This window comes from Doryrhamphus excisus, chromosome 12 (genome assembly GCF_030265055.1).
Source record: "Doryrhamphus excisus isolate RoL2022-K1 chromosome 12, RoL_Dexc_1.0, whole genome shotgun sequence".
NCBI classification, from domain to species: Eukaryota; Metazoa; Chordata; class Actinopteri; order Syngnathiformes; family Syngnathidae; genus Doryrhamphus; species Doryrhamphus excisus.
The window spans coordinates 20,134,982-20,155,327 of record NC_080477.1 but is presented as its reverse complement, the minus strand read 5'-3'; the positions used below and the strand labels follow the sequence as shown (position 1 = coordinate 20,155,327).

General features: G+C 39.0%; 1 protein-coding gene across 3 annotated transcripts in view; it reads left to right on the top strand.

The window, feature by feature from the left end:
* The first annotated feature begins 4,876 nt into the window (after positions 1-4,876).
* Positions 4,877-20,346, top strand: part of fto (FTO alpha-ketoglutarate dependent dioxygenase) — a 215,212-nt gene continuing 199,742 nt past the window's right edge. For all 3 annotated transcript variants that reach the window (XM_058089308.1, XM_058089306.1, XM_058089307.1), the window contains exon 1: positions 4,877-5,020. In XM_058089308.1, coding sequence (XP_057945291.1) covers positions 4,907-5,020 — 114 coding nt within the window. In that variant the 5' untranslated portion in view covers positions 4,877-4,906. The remainder of the gene's footprint in view (positions 5,021-20,346) is intronic.

Here is a 20,346-nt window from a genome sequence, read left to right as displayed (position 1 = left end):
GATATTTTCCTGAATTTGATGTAACTGGTTTTCTCCCCTTTTTAGTTGGGAACTGATATTTTCCTTAAACTTACATAGCTGGTTTTCTCTTTTTTTTTAGTCAGGAACTGATATTTTCCTGAAACTTCCGTAGCTGGTTTTCTCCCTTTTTAGTTGGGAACTGATATTTTCCTGTAACTTACATAGCTGGTTTTCTCTCTTTTTTAGTCGGGAACTGATATTTTCCTGAAACTTGCGTAAGTTCTACTGTTGATTACTAAAGAATGCAAAAAGGTAGGAACTTTCTGATGAAAGAGGGGATTCTAATCTTTCTTTTTGTAGGTTGCACGCTCACATCGCCATAGAACATGACCAGTCAAAATCGTGTCATCAACAGGTTGTCTTTTGAAAAATGGCTGGGGTGGAATGACTTAATAGAAAGATAGTAGCAGCTTTAGACATCAATGTTCCGATTGTCCCGTTCACATTTTTTCAATCATCTAATAGTGACTTTGGCTGTACTACAGAATAAATGCAACTAGTATGGCTTTGCTTGTTTGGACGCTCATTAAATCACAATCCATGTCAGAGGGTCATCTGGTGCTGATGCATTGCTCAATAACACAAAACATACCCCCATGGTGAGGAAACATTTTGGCCACACCTTCAAAGAAGTGTTTTTTTTTTTTTAAATAACACATGTTAGCGTGCTCAGCAGTGACCTCGCCTTACAGTGAACCCCACGAGCGTCGCAGAAGAAATGCTGATGATTCACCGCAGGACAAATGACAGGCATTGTTAAAATGGGTAATTGGCTGTTCTCTCTTGTAAAGGGAGTCCTAATCACGAACACAACCTCCCATCCAGCACAAACGATACTGCAAAATGTCTCCTCATAGATGGTGATTGACAGCGAGAACATTGCACATTCTAAAAATTTTATATCACATGAAAACTAAATAAAAACGCACCAAGAATAGAAAAATCACAAGTAATTGTACATGAATAAAGTCAAAATATTAAGCGAAGAAGTAATAATTTTATGAGGATAAAGTGGCAATATTATGAAGAAAAACATTTAATTTGTCAATGTCGTGTTTATGTCATTTTAGTAGCATAAAATAAAAATAAATAAATATTCTTCAAATTATATATCAATTTATTTATTAATTTAACAAATATTTGAAGTTATTCAAAAACACATTATTTAAAAATAATATAGATTTAATTTTATGAAAACCAACAAAACCAAGAAAAAGTTGTAATTGTAAAAAAAAATTAAAAGCAGCTGTAATTAATAATTAATTGAAAAAAGTTGCGGTTACGAGAATAAACTCTGAATATTATGATGTAAATAAAAATGTGTAATTTTTCCATTTACATTTTATTAGATTAGCATTTAAATATTTAAGTAAATATATTTTTTTAAGTCATACTATTATGAGAAACAAACAATGACATACATTTTTGGATGGGGGAAATGTTTTATATTATGGGAATAAAAGAAGAAATTAAATATCTGGAAAAAAAAACTGCAAAAATGGGGAAAAAAATAGCAAAGAGCGAATTGATACTAATTATGCGCTTTTTCCATAAAGCTGAATATGTATAATATCTTTGCATATCTACATGTGGTGCCCTTGCACCTTTTATTTTTTAACGATGTGGCCCTCGCTGGAAAAAGTTTGGACACCCCTGCACTACCTCTGTTCCTTGAAGGGTTCTCCATAAAGATGATTGACGGCGTTGTTAGGTGAATGATACTTTGACACATAAAAGGAACGTAGTGTCGTGATGGATTGGGGCTAAAGAGGTTGTACAAAAAAGCCAGATATAATATCTATAACCACAAGTTTTTCAATTGTTACCTGCTTTCCCTGCAAAAAAAAAACACATGGATTTGATTAGCATCCAAGAAATATATGTTTCAAATGTATTGTCCTGACCGGGAAAGAAGGGAGGAAATGTAGTTTATAAATAGGACCCCATCTCTATTTATTAGTCAAGGATGCCGGGGACATCTTTGAAAGCTGAGCGTTTTACGAGACAGGTGAAAGAAGCATGTGGGTTAAATCAACGTTGCCGCAACTCGCTTTGGTCACCATGAAAGAAAAGAGATTACAAAGAAACCCAATAATGAAGACACTGATCAAAGTATGTTGTGGTAATACATAGCAGGTGTTCCCACCACCTGTGAAAGCCTCTCATGGAGTTGACGTGTGCTAAGGTATAGGAACAATGCACAGAGCACATTGCGGGGCTATTACAAACATGTTAGGAGCAATCTGGATGACCTCTCCGGCGGTAATATGCCGGGAAGGACAGCGAGTGGATGTGAGATGCGTGTAGAAGTTTAAATAAAGTTGGCAAAGCGTGTTCAAAGCGCGGTTATCATCATTCCTTATTACATTTCAGGAGCCAGTAGTGATACTGATCACCATGAGGAACAGTTGTGGCTTGATGGACCTCTCTAAAACCACACTAATAGACTTGGTACACCTATACATCATGGTTGAATACGGCCTAATAATAGTAAAAAAGTATGCATGTTTATGGAAAATTTAATTTTTTTTGCATAAATTTAACATTTTCAAGCATTACAATGGCTAAATGAACTAAAACACAAATACAAGCACACAAGCACCAGACTCCGTCGCTGGAACAACTGACTTTTACTGTTCCACTATGAATCCCCGACGTCACTTCCTGTCCGATTCCCACTCAGCTCCCCTAGCACCGGAACATATTTACAGCAACACACACAAGCATGAGTCTTATTTACATCCTGTAATTCGAATGTCGAGACTATAGGGGTGCTATTTCATGTCTAGAGGGCTCTAATAAAAACATATTTAGAAGTTTGTAGACAGGTTTTCTATTCTTTGGCTAAGAAAATATTCAGTTTATACATACAATATACAATATTCAGTTTATATTATATAATTTCCTGCTTTTTTTTGTAAAATGCAATTTTAGAATTAAAAAAAAAAAACTACATGTTTATGGGGAATTTTACATTTTTTGCATACATTATACATTTTCAAGCATTACAATGGCTAAATGAACTAAAACACAAATACAAGGCATTCAGAAGATGCATACAAAGATGTTGTGATGATATGTAGTCTTCTACATTGGCCACAAGGCCTTAGTAATGTTACTGTAGTGTTCGGTGAGACACACAAGCACCAGACTCCGTCGCTGGAACAAGTGACTTTTACTGCTCCACTTTAATACTCCACTATGAACCCCCGACGTCACTTCCTGTCTGATTCCCACTCAGCTCCCCTAGCATCGGAACACATTTACAGCAACATACAGAAGCATGAGTCTTATTTACATCCTGTAATTCGAATGTCGAGACTATAGGGGTGCTATTTCATGTCAAGAGGGCTCTAATAAAACATATTTAGAAGGTTGTAGACAGATTTTCTATTCTTTGGCTAAGAAAATATTCAGTTCATACATACAATATACAATATTCAGTTTATATTATATAATTTCCTGCTTTTTTTTGTAAAATGCAATTTTAGAATTAAAAAAAAAAAAAGAAAACTACACGTTTATGGGGAATTTTACATTTTTTGCATAAATTATACATTTTCAAGCATTGCAATGGCTAAATGAACTAAAACACAAATATAAGGCATTCAGAAGATGAATACAAAGATGTTGTGATGATATGTAGTCTTCTACATTGGCCACAAGGCCTTAGTAATGTTACTGTAGTGTTCGGTGAGACACACAAGCACCAGACTTCGTCGCTGGAACAACTGACTTTTACTGCAGGTTTGAAAGCTCTCATAACTACTTTTGTGGGTGTAACCCAAGCCAATCTGATACTCCACTATGAACCCCCGACGTCACTTCCTGTCCGATTCCCACTCAGCTACCCTAGCACCGGAACATATTTACAGCAACACACACAAGCATAAGTCTTATTTACGTCCTGTAATTCGAATGTTGAGACTATAGGGGTGCTATTTCATGTCAAGAGGGCTCTAATAAAAACATATTTAGAAGGTCGTAGACAGGGTTTCTTTTCTCTGACTAAGAAAATATTCAGTTTATACGTTATATTTTCCAGCTTTTTTGTAAAATGCAATTTTAGAATTACATTTTTTTTTTTAAAACAAGAAAGAATTATGACGAGAATGCCGAATAAAGCCTTGATGTTAGTGGATATTTTTTTTTTTTTGGAAAGTTGTAATATTGCAAGAAATGTTGTATGTTATGAGATCAGGGAATAGTTATTATATCAAAATAGGTGGATGGTTTGAATCTCCATTCTCTGTGTGGAGTTTGCATATTCTCCCTGTGCGTACGCACGGTATGCCAACTTCCTCCCGCTTCCCAAAAACCATACATGTTAGGTTAATTGTAGACTTTAAATAGACTTTAAATAGTCTTTAAATAGTCGGTTGTGCGTGTAAGTGGTTGTGTGTAGGTACGTGTCCTGTGATTAGCTGATGCCAAGTCCAAAGTCAGTTAGATAGGCTCTAATTTACCATGGCTAACCAGTAATATTTTCATTTCAATAGTATTGACTTTGTAAAGGCAGAATATTTGACACGGGAATCATTATTTGCATTAATTTAAAATTTAAATCTAATTAACAAGTTTACTTAAGTCAAATATGCGATTTATAACAATTAGATCAGTTTGAGGCTTTTTTGTTGATCAGTACCTGCGTTCTCACCGGTGCTCAGCAACATCTGGAACGTGCCGTAGCTACTTCCGCCTTGAGGAGCAATGCATTCTGGGATTTGTTGTCCTCAGTGCTGTGCATTTCCGCTTTTTTTAGTGACTGCTGCACAAAAGCTGACCACGCCGACCTAATATCAACGATAAGTTTAAAAAAATATACAACCAAATGTAATTTATAAAAATGAAGGTTGTTTGAAGTGAATAAATAACACGGATGTAAATGTCAACGGACTACAAGAACCGACGGTGCCCCCGAACGGAGGCAGGGGAGCGTAAACACAACTCCAGGAACATGAAAAGATCGGGTGACAGTGAGGGGGAGAAGAGAAGAAAGGTACTGATAGCGTTTTATCTCCGTCGCGTCTGGCTTATTTCTCAGGACTGTCCGCTTGATGAATGTCTAACGCTCCGAATGTGACGCTGCTGGCTGCTTGTTGGAAGCTACAAAGACGCGGGGGCCAACGCATACCTCACCTTGCCTCTTTGCTTTATTGTTTTTTTTTTTTTGTTTGGTTTTTCTCCTCACTTTCCCAACGCCCCCGCTCCCTTTTTTTTGCACACATACACAACCACCATCACCAACAAGAGCAACTTAAGATGCGTTCAAATGTCTTTTAATGCGTCGCTAGCTATTTGACGTACGTGCGCATCATCCCTCATCCTCCTCCTCCTCATCATCCCTTTTTGGTGGAAATATAACACAAGCCTCAGTCAGATCTCAGATGTCAAGTTTATATGTGATTAAAGCAGTAAAACACTCTTTAGCTGACATAAATAGGCAGTAAGCAACCAGGAAATGGTCAATAATGCTAATAGTAAGTGTCATTCTAATGTAAACAAATAGCTACAGATTGAGTTGCAATTTAACTAAACATTATAAGTGTATGCAACTCTTGAAAATGAAGTATCCTCAAAATACTTTACAATTTAGACATATTCATTCAACAATATTTGCATTATTGTGTTTATAATTTGTATGCTGAGCAAACCAAGCGCTCCTTTTTTTGTGACATGCTGAGCTTCCTCTGAGCTCAAATGTAAACAAACATGGCGTTGATCATGTGGGACTTTACACTGCTTCAGAGGAACACATTTTGCTCCAAATGCTGTGCTAAGAAGAAAAAAATGCCAGGGTCTTGTTCCTATCACCACGACACAAGCGATCTGTGATATATGATCATGATGTTATCATTATTGGTCTTGAGAAGCACAAAGGTCTTTGAAAAAAATATATTGCGCATTCCTACTTTTAGGCGGCACAATGGTCGAGTGGTTAGCGTGCAGACCTCACAGCTAGGAGGACCAGGGTTTGATTCCACCCTCGGCCATCTCTGTGTGGAGTTTGCATGTTCTCCCCAGGTTTTCTCCGGGTACTCCGGTTTCCTCCCACATTCCAAAAAACATGCTAGGTTAATTAGCCACTCCAAATTATCCATAGGTATGAATGTGAGTGTGAATGGTTGTTTGTCTATATGTGCCCTGTGATTGGCTGGCGACCAGTCCAGGGTGTACCCCGCCTCTCACCCGAAGACAGCTGGGATAGGCTCCAGCACCCCCGCGACCCTCGTGAGGAAAAAGCGGTAGAAAATGAATGAATGAATGAATGTGAGTGTGAATGGTTGTTTGTCTATATGTGCCCTGTGATTGGCTGGCGACCAGTCCAGGGTGTACCCCGCCTCTCGCCCGAAGACAGCTGGGATAGGCTCCAGCACCCCCGCGACCCTCGTGAGGAAAAAGCGTTAGAAAATGAATGAATGAATTCCTACTTTTAATGATATTTTAGTTTTGCAAAACATCAGCAATTCACATTTTATTCCAGAAACCTGGTTGTTTGAGTAATATAACCAAAGAAGTGGCTCATCTATAATGATTACATAAAATTGCAAAGTCAACTGATGATTCAGTTTTAGCTAATATCCCGCATGCAGCGTGATATGTCCTTGTTGAGATAATGTCTGATAGCGAAAGGGATTTTCCTCCCTAAATCACGCTGTGCGAGATATGTCTGCAGTGTGATTTTAAGACAATATGAGTGAATATGGCTGCAATTCTACGCCTGACTGCGGTGGGGCTTGCGCTTTGCCGCGTATTTAACAAGCAGTGACGCTTGTGGTTTTTGACGATGATGACAGTAAAAAGTAAAATTCTGCACAATATCTCGCTCGTCTGTTATCTCCCGCTGACTTGGAATCTGCATGCCGTTACATGTGTTGAGTTCACGTCGGACAACCTGTGGTAGGACGTGCTTCCTCCTGTCTGTGAAGCTAACCGTGGCGGCCAGATGAGCCGGGATGGGGTCAGTCAGAGCGAGAACTGGTTCCAGCTGGCCCTCGTGCAGACCGTGTGGCTTCACTTCCTGTCTCTGTAGTTGAATGCAATCCTAAAATGACTGTATGATAGTAGAAGGGAATCTGTTTGCTGTTTGCTTAGCTCCTTTATGCTATCAGTGGTTATATAATGTTTTTTTTTGTTTTTTTTTTGTGGCGTGAGATGTGATGATGGCCCTGTTGTCCTTGTGATTTAGGGAATGGACACACAATCCCAGAAAATCCCCCAGTCAGACCAGACTTCCTGTCTACAGTTCTAGTTACTTTAAAAAAAATGCTTACAGATAAGTCTATCAAGTAGAGGCTCACTGAAGTTTAATGAACATTAATGTGCCTTTAGAGACCAAAACTAAGCTTTATTTTTGAAATACCCATTCTTCATTTGAACAATTCGACTTTCTACTTTAGTAGTCGTCTTCCTTCCTTTTAACTTGCATTTCTATTGAAGTTATAGTTGTTTAGGCGGTCTTACAGTTGTATTTAATATCCCTAAAGACCACTATGGCCATTTGCCAAAGGTGTGGATTTGAGTCATGCAAGTTGTACCCGAGTCACAATTTTGATTACCGTATTTTCTGGACTATAAGTCGCACAAGGCCAAAAATGCATAATTAGGTAGAAAAAACATACATAAGTCGCACTGGAGTATAAGTCGCATTTTTTGCAAGTAATTTATTTTCCAAACTACTTGACCAAAACAGACATTACGTCCTCTTGGAAGGCAAGTTCTAACAATAAAAGAATAGAGAACAGGCTGAATAGGTGTAAGATATGCTAACACAATGCTTATTCAGCTACACAAAAAATAAACATGAACAGAAAAGGTGTCCAGTGTTTATGTAACATAAACACTTTTTTCATTTATAAGTCGCTCTGGAGTATAAGTCGCAGGAACAGCCAACCTATGAAAAAAAGTGTGACTTATAGTCCGGAAAATATGGTATATATACCGTATTTTCAAGACTATAAGTCGCACAAAGCCAAAAATGCATAATTAGGTAGAAAAAACATACGTAAGTCGCAATGGAATCTAAGTCGCTTTGCGGGTAATTTATTTTACGAACTACTTGACCAAAACAGACATTACGTCCTCTTGGAAGGCAAGTTCTAACAATAAAAGAATAGAGAACAGGCTGAATAGGTGTAAGATATGCTAACACAAAAAATAAACATGGACAGAAAAGGTGTCCAGTGTTTATGTAACATAAACACTTTTTTCATTTATAAGTCGCTCTGGAGTATAAGTCGCAGGAACAGCCAACCTATGAAAAAAAGTGCGACTTTTCGTCGCTACAATATACAGTATATATACCGTATTTTCTGGAGTATAAGTCGCTCCGGAGTATAAGTCGCACAAGGCCAAAAATGCATAATTAGGTAGAAAAAAACATACATAAGTCGCATTTTTTGCGAGTAATTTATTTTACAAACTCTTGGAAGGCAAGTTCTAACAATAAAAGAATAGAGAACAGGCTGAATAGGTGTAAGATATGCTAACACAATGCTTATTCAGCTACACAAAAAATAAACATGAACAGAAAAGGTGTCCAGTGTTTATGTAACATAAACAGTTTTTTCATTTATAAGTCGCTCTGGAGTATAAGTCGCAGGAACAGCCAACCTATGAAAAAAAATTGCGATTTATAATCGGGAAAATACGGTACTTACTACATGCCAATCTCAATCCCTATTTAAATTGAACAGTGGTTAGTGGTTAACTTATTTTCCATTGGCGGTTTACCAGGTTCCCGTATTGGATTGTATTCGACCTCAGGGGTCCGTTAAAGTATGCCGTTTACGATACTTATGGCAAATTGTTTGTTTGATTGTGTATTGATTGAAATGAGCACACATTACGGGCATAGTTTCAAACATCTCATTGCTTGTTATGATTACTATCATCACACGATGGAGAGGATTGACCCTGTCCTTTAACCCGATGTTCTAACATCTTTTTTTTTTTTTTTTGGATGCAATCTCGCCATTCGGGGCCCTCGATGACAAGCATAATGTGCAGCGTCAAAACAGGAAGTGTGTGAGCAGCAGGCTAAGTAATGATCGCACAGGGTCACCAGATGTTTTCGAGGTCTGGTCCTCAGCCCGGTTCTCTGCTTAGATCAGCCTCATTGGTTCTCTCCTGGTTGCGGCAAGCTGTTTAGACTTTTTTTTTTTTTTTTTTTAAACTCCCAAACACTCATTAAAATGGTTTGTGCTTCCCTCGGCACTTCTGTTAAATTAACAACTAGCGAGGTAAAAGCTGATTATGTGGCCACACGTCCTGACACGGTTAATCAATTCTCGCCTGCTGGTGAATTAGTGTAACACCAACGATTTACGGCGACTAATGCTGACGTCCTGTCATGTCGGACCTGGTGTTTTAGCAAGAAGAGGGCGGGGCATCCGATTCGGCACATTCAGCATCTTTTGCTCTTTGCTCGCCATTTTTTTTTCCGTATTAACCCACGCATTAATGAGCCAATAATGGAGAAATAGTGTTGCATGGTGACATAAAACAGGGTAGCACATAAGCTCCCAACAGCGCTAGATTTACACCCTGGTTTTTTGTGGAATAGCAAAGGGGGAACCGGTCGGCATGGGGGGCTCGCACGGCTTCATCAGACCCCCGCCGGTTGAGCTGTGGAGAAGCCAGGCCTCGGAAAAATACGGCTGTGGCAGATAATGATACCATTACACTAATGGAGCTGGCAAATGAAGGAGAACCTTGATGCCCTACTTTATTACCGGAGGGGGTCATTTCCTCGCTGCATTCCTAATGGCCTGAGCACACAGTATTGATCAGGCTATCATGCTGCTAATCCTCCACTGAATTACTTATCGCCGGCGAGGTGTCGATCCATGCCACATGCCCCGCTCTGGCCTTGCCGATGGGAGTCCAGCGGGGGACCCACTGGGCCATTTATACAGTCTTGATTTAAAGCCGAGTGAGGATGGTGTCTGGGAGGTCTTCACCGGTGGGCTAGCCAGTTCAATGACCAAAAAAAAAAAAAAAAAAACAAGCAAATGAAGCAACCGGCTTTCATTTAATTAAGGAGTAGGCGATGATGTGGTTCCTCCCCTGTTTATGGCCCCATTGGCTACTGTGGAGCAGGCTGGGTGTTGTTCTGGGTAATTGTGCTGTAAATAAAGGATGGGTGGATGCTCAGCACCAGAGCTTTGGCCTGGGTTGATTACAAAGTGTTTTGCATCTATATAACGCCACTTCCTGTAGCTGTTTTTAGACGCAGGGGGTGCTCACAGTTGTCTTTCGGTACCAAAAATCCAGTTTGCATTGCGTTCACTTTGGGAATTTTCAATCATCCGACCAAAATTGGCAATTTCTGGTATTTGGATGTAGTATCAGAGCCAAAACAAAGGCGGGACGATGCTTCTGTGAACTGCTTGGAGGGCGGATTATGGTGATTATGATGATATTTTCCATACTTGACCAAATGATTTGCACTTGCAGAGTGATGGTGCCGGACTTGGTTTGAACCACATCATACTTGACATTGTGACACCTCTTTCTTTTTGCTGAAAAAAGACTCGTTAAACCAGGCATGCCCAAAGTGAGGCCAGTGGTATATTTTAAAAATACAATTTAACATTAAAATCATACCCGGCTTCTCGCCCGAAGACAGCTGGGATAGGCTCCAGCACCCCCTGCAACCCTCGTGACGAAAAGTGGTAGAAAATGAATGAAAGAATGAACATTAAAATTAATAAAACAACAGCAAAAATAGAAAAAATCGGCAGTCATTTTACAGGAATAAAGTCAAAATATTAAGAGGAAAAAACATTTCTTGTTGAAATAAGACTCATTAAACCGGGCGTGCCCAAGGTGCGGCCTGTGGTGTATTCTAAAAATACAATTTAACATTGAAATTAATAAAACAACAGCAAAAATAGAAAAATCTGCAGTCATTTTACAGGAATAAAGTCAAAATATTAAGAGGAAAAAAGAATTCTTGTTACGAAAATAACATAATATTGTGAGGAACTATAATGTTATTTTAGAAGAGTCATAGTCAAAATATTAAGAGAAAATTTGTGTTTTACAAAGAAAAAAGTTGAGAATTTCAGAAGAATAAACTCATAATATTATGAGGAAACACGTAATTCCAATAGCGTACAGTTGAAATATTAAAGTTGTAGTACCCCATCATGTCATATGTCATGTTAAAGGTCATGATGTGGGCTGTCCAGATTTGTAAGTATTTTGTTAATATTTGTCCTCTCGCGGTGACACATCTTTCTTTTTGCTGAAACAAGACTCGTTAAAACAGGCGTGCCCAAAGTGCGGCCCGCGGTATATTCTAAAAATATAATTTAACATCAAAATGAATAACAACAGCAAAAATAGAAAAATCTGCAGTCATTTTACAGGAATAAAGTCAAAATATTAAGAGGAAAAATTTTTCTTGTTATGCTATTCCAATAGCATAGAGTTGAAATATTAAAGTTGTAGTACCCCATCATGTCATATGTCATGTTAAAGGTCATGATGTGGACTGTCCTGATTTGTAAGTATTTTGTTAATATGTCCTCTTGCGGTGACACATCTTTCTTTTTGCTGAAACAAGACTCGTTAAACCAGGCGTGCCCAAAGTGCGGCCCGCGGTATATTCTAAAAATACAATTTAACATTAAAATTAATAAAACAACAGCAAAAATAGAAAAATCGGCAGTCATTTTACAGGAATAAAGTCAAAATATTAAGAGGAAAAAATGTTCTTGTTATGCTATTCCAATAGCATAGAGTTGAAATATTAAAGTTGTAGTACCCCATCATGTCATATGTCATGTTAAAGGTCATTATGTCGGCTGTCCAGATTTGTAAGTATTTTGTTAATATGTTCTCTCGCGGTGACACATCTTTTTTTTTTGCTGAAACAAGACTTGTTAAACCAGGTTTGCCCAAAGTGCGGCCCGCGGTATATTCTAAAAATATAATTTAACATCAAAATGAATAACAACAGCAAAAATAGAAAAATTGGCAGTCTTTTTACAGGAATAAATTCAAAATATTAAGAGGAAACATTTTTCTTGTTATGCTATTCCAATAGCATAGAGTTGAAATATTAAAGTTGTAGTACCCCATCATGTCATATGTCATGTTAAAGGTCATTATGTCGGCTGTCCAGATTTGTAAGTATTTTGTTAATATGTCCTCTCGCGGTGACACATCTTTTTTTTTGCTGAAACAAGATTTGTTAAACCAGGCGTGCCCAAAGTGCGGCCCGCGGTATATTCTAAAAATATAATTTAACATCAAAATGAATAACAACAGCAAAAATAGAAAAATCGGCAGTCATTTTACAGGAATAAAGTCAAAATATTAAGAGGAAACATTTTTCTTGTTATGCTATTCCAATAGCATAGAGTTGAAATATTAAAGTTGTAGTACCCCATCATGTCATATGTCATGTTAAAGGTCATGATGTGGGCTGTCCCGATTTGTAAGTATTTTGTTAATATGTCCTCTCGCGGTGACACAATAACACGAGTGAGGATAAGCGGTATAGAAAATGGATGGATGGATGGATACTCTGTGGAAATTAAAGATGGCGTCTATTTCTGGCGGGATTTATGACGCGAACAAGTCCGCAAATGGTGTAGCCTGCGCCCATCGATGTTACAAATGAAAAGGAGGGTCAGGTCAGAAGCCCAGGGCCCCATGACCTGTCACATCCTCGCCTCCTTTACTGGGCCCCCGTGTGCATTAGCAAGCATGGGCATCCTCACCATCAGCAGAGCCCTCCGACTCACCTTTGGCCTCGGCTAATCAGAGAGTTTACCTTAAGGGGGGCATTTAGCCCCGTTGGCTGCAGCCACTCCACAAGCCATAAAGATGTATTTATATTTTTCCATCTGCAACAACCCGTAGCGGGCTGAGTTATTGATCCAGATATTCAGTCATTTCTTTCAGCACCAGCCATCAATATCGCGCAAACATCCTTCCACGCGAGGGTTGACCTCACCCCCCCCACACCACCCCACCTCCCGGCCTCTATTTTTTCCCACTCCCATTGGACTTCAATGATATACTATTCTGAAAAGCAAAATCAATGAATGAATATGAAGTTTTGGTGTGTAATATAGTGCAGCCTGGAGCCCCGGGGGTCTTTCATTGATCTGCTGTGTGAGCGTTGATTAGTCTGCTGCTCAGGTTTTTCTCAGCATGTCTTTACCTTGTCTTGCCTAGTTTGATCCCAGCGACAGAGAACTTAACAGATCAGCTTGATTAGTCAAGCCTATCGAATCTAATTCTGCCGCCGCTGCGGCACTAAAGCCGGGGGAAGGAAGACATTTTGTCGTTTGGTGTAAGGTCGTCATATCTTTTTGTCAGGTCATGCTAATCGGTCGTAAGTCAGCTTTTAGGGGAGCAGTAATAGTGGCGTGGATCGTTGTGACATTTTCGAACTATACGTGATGCAATTCCTGGGAGTAAAACGAGCCACTAAGTTACCGTTTATGAGGCGTGAGATGAGTCGCTGGCCATGACTGACTTCCTGTTATTAACCATGTAAGGGCAGAAATACTTCCCCTTGATTGTTCCCAAATTTAGTATCTCCTACCCCTTTTTTTTGTCTGTATCTGTGTTAGACGGGTGACATTTGGTCTGCATCTGGAGAGATGATATCAGCTTTTAAAGGCATGTCTGCATTGTGTTGTGAAGACGGCCCGCTACTGCCTACCATATGTGCTTAAGAGGGTCTGTGATCAGACCAAAGTCCTCAATGGAAAATCCTCATGGCATCATGCAAGGATTTAGAGTTTGGAGTAGGGCTAGATTGATGGTAGATCAAAGTAGACTTTCTAACACTAATACGGCACAATCCCAAGCTGAGTGTTATGAACTCCTGCTTCCATGCCAGTGTTTTATTGGACGGAATAATACTGTCTACTGTAACGTCGGTCTATGTTGATATACTCTAGTTCAACTTTCCATAGCTGACTGCATTGCTATGGGATAAGTAGTCCCAATTTAAAAGGTTAAAAAAAAAGCAATATATTTTATTAAAGGGGCTGCACAGTGGTTGAGTGGTTAGCTCACAGGCCTCACAACTAGGAGACCACAGTTCAATTCCAACCTCGGCCATCTCTGTGTGGAGTTTGCATGTTCTCCCTGTTGTCAAATGGATTTCTACCCAAAAAATCAGGATACAATGCGATCTGCCTTAAACAGTTTTTTTCCATTTCTGTTGTTATTGTTTTTTTAAAAATATATTTTCCAAAGATTTCAATTTTATTCTAGTAAATTTGCCTTTTCCAAATTTTTCCCATAATATTTTGACTTTATTCTCACAAGTTGTAAGTTTTTCCCGCTACCTGATTTTCCAATAATTACAACTCAATTCTGTTTATTTTCAGAATATTATACGTATGTACATGTTTTTTTCATCATATTTTTTTTTGACAAAAACGTTATGCTTCTAAAATTACAAGATATTTTGACTTTATTCTTGTAAAATTGTAAAATTACTGCTGAGTTTTCCATTTTCCATTCACACACTGGTGATAGTAAACTACATCTGTAAGCACAGCTGCCCTGGGTAGTCCATTCGATCCAATTCGGACCTACAGCCTCGCCGACCACCACCAAACATTTAGGATTTAGGGTCCCGCACCCCCCTGCTACCCTCGTGAGGATAAGCGGTAGAAAATGAATGAATGAATGAATATTTTGTTAAGCTTGGGGAAGGAACCCAGAATGAAATGTGAATGTTAAGTTTGTGTAGAAGTGAATGTGAAGCTTGTGTGAGTGAGAACAATGCATCCTTTGTGTGCCATATGTACGTGTAACGCAACTGTGATTGTGCTATGTGAGTGTGTGTCAAGAAGGCCTTCTGTGAGAATCTATTACACTGAATCTATAGATATAACAATCATATATAATAGGTCTTCTTCTTCTTTTCCCATAACTTCTTACAGTGTCATACTGTGTGTCATACTAACGCAACTGTGATTGTGCTATGTGAGTGTGTGTCAAGAAGGCCTCCTGTGAGAATCTATTACACTGAATCTATAGCTCTAACAATCATATCTAATAGGTCTTCTTCTTCTTTTCCCATAATTCCTTACGGTGTCATAGGGGCACCACTCTTGCAATGGTCTACCAACTTCTTCCACTCTTGACGGTTGTGTGGCATTTGCTGAGACAGGATGTTGTCTACCTGTCTCTTCTAATTAGCAAAGGGTTAACAACTGTGATGTAGTTGTTTTACCACTTCCACAAGATGGCTGTGCGTGTGCTTTGAAATGCAGTTGGTGTCAAGTCAAAGTCTTTCGTGTTAGGTTGCTGTGCTGTGAATATGAACTATTCGTGCTGGCTGAGTGGTCTCCCCCTTTACTGTCGTTACAACATTGGTTCTGCTGCTGCATTATTTAGGCTAAAAATTTGGGAATTAACAGCCTCTCCTCCAATTAAAGTCCCGTCACCTTTCGTTAAGTTTATTTTTTTGCTTCAGATTGTATTTGTGGAAATACCAAAATAAAATTCCATAGACTGAAACAGTCATCATGTGCATCAGTTCTTAAGCAAACCCGTATGGTTCCGTCCTGCAGAAGCAGTGAGTGACATTACCTAAACAGCCCTTGACAGCTTTTGTGTCTGACAGCCCCTGCCGAGCACCTCCTAATGGTGTTGAGACATTAGCCACAGATGTCAGAGTGTCAGCAAACAAGGCTACGACGCAGCTCAGGCAAACCGGCCGACCAGATCAGCCGTCAAATCCAATGAGATTACGTCCAACGTGACCCAACCAAAGTAGGAGGGGGTTCATCTGTCATGCATGTGTCCCATCACCGCAGAGACATAGAATAATCAGTCCAATCAATAGATGGTGGCTCATTGGGCCGCTGCTGAATAAACATGGGAGTGACCCTCTCACCTCCTACAAAGAGGCACGAGTCTCCGGGGGGTTCATTAGCTAGCCGAGGCTATGATCCGCCTTAGCTGTTAGTTTCCATTTTGGTTTGTCTGCCAATTCTGACACGGTGAGCGTGTAGAGTTTGATGTACGTAATTGTGAACCATGTGTTTGGATGTGTATTCGATTGCATCATTGTTTGCGGAGGGTTGAATAAACATAACGTGTTAGCGAGGGAACAGAGACCGGAGTATTAATAAATTCCCTTCAAAGATATCCTTTAGTTTATTTGCAACTTTATTTTCTTTTGTAATGACTCACCTTTGCAATAAAATAAAGTACCCGCTGTTACCGTGATGCCCAACATGTGGTTTCAATGCAAAATCTGAAAGCCCTCCGTTCCAAATCGCAGTAGGACATCATGTGAATGGTAACCTGTTAATTTGTACCTTCTAATTGAAGCACCATAAAAGTAAGTGTGTTAACATGCCTGAACTTTGGCTTGTTCTCGGCTTAAAAGTGAGTAATTCTTTTTACTGAAGGTCAGATTTACACATTTTGGTAATTTCGTGAGGCTGAAATATTACATTCACGCTACCTCCCTCACCATAGCATGCTTTGTGGACTGTCTTAGCACACTCATTAAAACACTCATTGAAACACTTATATGCTAGGACTACGTTAAAAATCCATAGCATTTCAGTATGTGGAATCAAACTATGGAATGGATTGAGTAAGGACCTCAAACAATGCACAACGATGAGCCAATTCAAGAAACAAAAATTAAATTAAATTAAATTAAATTAAATTAAATTAAATTAAATTAAATTAAATTAAATTAAATTAAATTAAATTAAATTAAATTAAATTAAATTAAATTAAATTAAATTAAATTAAATTAAATTAAATTAAATTAAATTAAATTAAATTAAATTAAATTAAATTAAATTAAATTAAATTGAGAAAGCAGGAAGTGAACAAATATAACAGTTACTGATTGTAAAAGTACCAGATGGAGGGGTAGGATTTAATAAGCTTTGCTTCTTCCTACTCCTTTTGGACATGTGGAACTGGGAACTGATTATGGGATGCACTCAATTGTAATCTGATGCATGTTCAAATGAAATAAAACCATTACCATTACCATTAAACTCCATATCTTTGCATAGAAACACACCCACAAGTCGGGGTGTGTATTGGCAAGAATCTGGCGATACGATATATCATGATACTGTTAACATGGCGATATATTTTTTTTGTTTTTCTTGTAGTTAAAGATTATTTCCTGGAAAAACTGAATTACACCAACAATATGCAATTACTAAACACATTTTTATTCAATTAGAACAGTATGTTATGCTGTATCACAAAAGTAAAAATCACAAAATTAAAGTGTAGCATTTGGATAAATAAAGCTTTAACATCCAGCTTTAAATTTACAGAGTATACAGTCCCTGATTTATCCACCATCAGAAGAGTATTTTTGTGGAACAAAGTAACTAACATCAGTAAAACGTCCTTTTAGGATGCTTGAAATAACCATTATTTAACAAAATAGTGATATCAATTTGAAAAACAAAATACCTGCAGTATCACAGTACTACTTTTGTAGTATACAAAAGGACCTTCAGAAATGAACTGTTGCCGTGTCTGCACTTGAATAAATACAATATACAGTCTATGATAAATGCCTGAAAATATCCATATCATACTTTTTAATATCGATACAGTATCGTGGAACAAAGAACGTGATATATCACCGAAACAATATTTTCTTACACCCCTATTATTTTTATTTACATTTTGATAGAACCATGCCTTTGTGTATATGCATAATCGATGATGTGAATGTATAGTTATTTAAACCGGATTGAGACTTTGTAAGTCCGGGTTTTATGATTATTAGAGACCTGTAAACATAAAATAACACCTCCATAGTCAGATTCACACTCTTTGTTTACACTCATAACGTATAGTAAGTACAGTAAACCTTGGATATATCGGACTCGGATATATCGGAAATTCGCTCACAACGGACAGATAAAAAAGAACCGATTTTTCTGTAATGCATTTCCAATAAAAATTCATTGCATATATCGTATTTTTTATAACGGATTTCGCCTATTTCGGACAAAATCTCCAGTCCCGTTCCAATGCATTTCCATTAAATTTCCCTCGCATATATCGGATGGCCGCATCGTGGCGCTCCGATTCGCCGAATCGTGACAGGCCGCTATACGACGTCATTTGCAGCGTTTGCAGCGTTGCCTGCGCGTCCAGGTACATTGGAAACATAGTCAAGGAAGTGCCTTTTTATAACGGATAAAATCCGATTTACGTATATACCGGATATAAATCCGATATATGCGTAAAACGGACATTTTCCGGTATACGCATATAACAGATTTCGCTTATATCGGACAAAACCAGTGGGAACAATTGAATCCGATATATCCGAGGTTTACTGTAACTACTAATGGTTTATAATTGTCTCTATGGTGTGCTAACTTCAGCAATTTTGCTTAAATGGTATAAAAAGTCTTCTCACTTCAGGTGGTCCTGTTCATGTCTGAGTGATTTCAGGGTGTTTTTTTTTTTTCTTCATCAACTTAAGTTCTCCTTGCATATGCGAAAGAGCCAATGACAGCTTGACTGGCACGCTGTCAAAAAGGTGCTGCCTTTCCAATGGCGGCGCATCGGACGGGCCCTTTTACCTTGAGCGGTACGCTTTGCATGTTCTCCTCCAGACAGGTGCTCCTGGGCGAGCACTGGTGCATGACAGTTGCCTTTCATCGCTGTCTTCTCTACACTTAACCCCTGAGCAGACGCCCTCCTCCTCCTCCTACTCCTCCTATCCTCTTTGCCTGTACGTCTGACCTCTTTTCATGGCACTTCCCTCGGCCCGTCCTGAGTGATGGGCCGCTAAGGTTGGCTGGTGGGTCGGGTGCACTGGCCGCCCACTGTCAGCCTGAGAGCCCACATAGACATGAAACACCCGTAACGTTTTTTTCTGCTCAGCCTTCCGTAATTCCGTCCACCGGCACTGTCAAGCACTCAAATGTGCATATACACCCCCCCACCCCCCTCTCTCGCGCCCCCTTGTTCGGGCACCCCTTTTTTTTTTCCTCCCTTCATAATTTCGGCACATTCTTTCCACTCTACTCCTCTTTGGGTTTGTTTATTCAGATGAGGCGGACTTGGGGGGGCAAGAGGGTCACATCCACTTGCCTGGTTAAAGCGGCTCTGAATTGAGGCTTGTCTCCAGCGAGATGGAGGTAGGAAAGAAACACAAGGCAGGGGTGAGGGAAGGTCTGCCGAGTGGGCATGTCAGGGCTGTTTTCAGGCCTATTTATGTGTGTGGGATTGTAAGTGGTGGTGGTGGGGGGATCACTTGTCAACCCCCGTGTCATGCTCGCCTTGGCCCCGTTATGTAGAGGGCATCCTCTGTCATTTGTTGGAGGACTTTTTTGAAGAGCAGCAAGGTACCTTGAATACCACATTTTTTAAAGGGTCCATTTGTATTGAAAGTATTGTGGATTCTCTAAAAAGTATAGTTTTACTATTAATAGCTTAATAATTAATAAAAAATAATAACTGTTAATAGGGCAGGGCTATTCAAATCAGGCCAATGAATGACCAGCCCAGATGTTCAAAACGTGGGTGAGACTAACCCTGAATTCACACCAGACATATCATATCACGCGGGTCATACCCTTTTAACTTTTGATATGTCCTTAAACCAAAAAAAAAAAAAAAAATTGACAGTCCAATTTGCAGTCACATCCCACATACACCCCCACATTTGTGCTCTTTTCATTGCCAAAATTTGTCTACTATTAACTTATTTTTTTAATTCAATAGTGTTTTTCATTGATCGTAAATTTAAAATAACCCAAAATGGAACCATAGAAAGCCGAAAGTGCTAGCATTTTGATCAAGAATTGAATAAATAACTCATAGCAAAACAGGAATGCGGTGTCCATGTTGATTTCGCCACCGTATTGTGTCTTTGTCTCATGTCTTCAAGGTCAAAGTAACTTTGAATGTTCATTTTAATCTTAACGCATTTAGAATTTAAAACTATAAAACATTTTGAGACCTTTGGTGTAACTGTGTTTGTTAGCAAAGCGCTACAGAGTCAACCACTGATGACATCATAGACCGGCGGCGGAGATCACTTCCTGTTTCTGTTTCTTTGTATTAGCAAACTAATAGGCTGCTAGCAAGGATGAATGGAAAATGTACGCAAACCAAGACAACATTTTTGTGGAAATTTTCAACGTTAACAATGCTAACCAGGGTGTATGCTAACTACTGTTGCTGACAGAAATAGCGGTAGTTCCTAGTAGGGATTGACCGATATGTTTTTTTTTTCGGGCCAATGCCGATACCGATTTTTTCCATCACCCTTAGCCGATAGCTGATTTTGCTTGGGCTGATATTTGTGGCCGATATTTGTGGCCG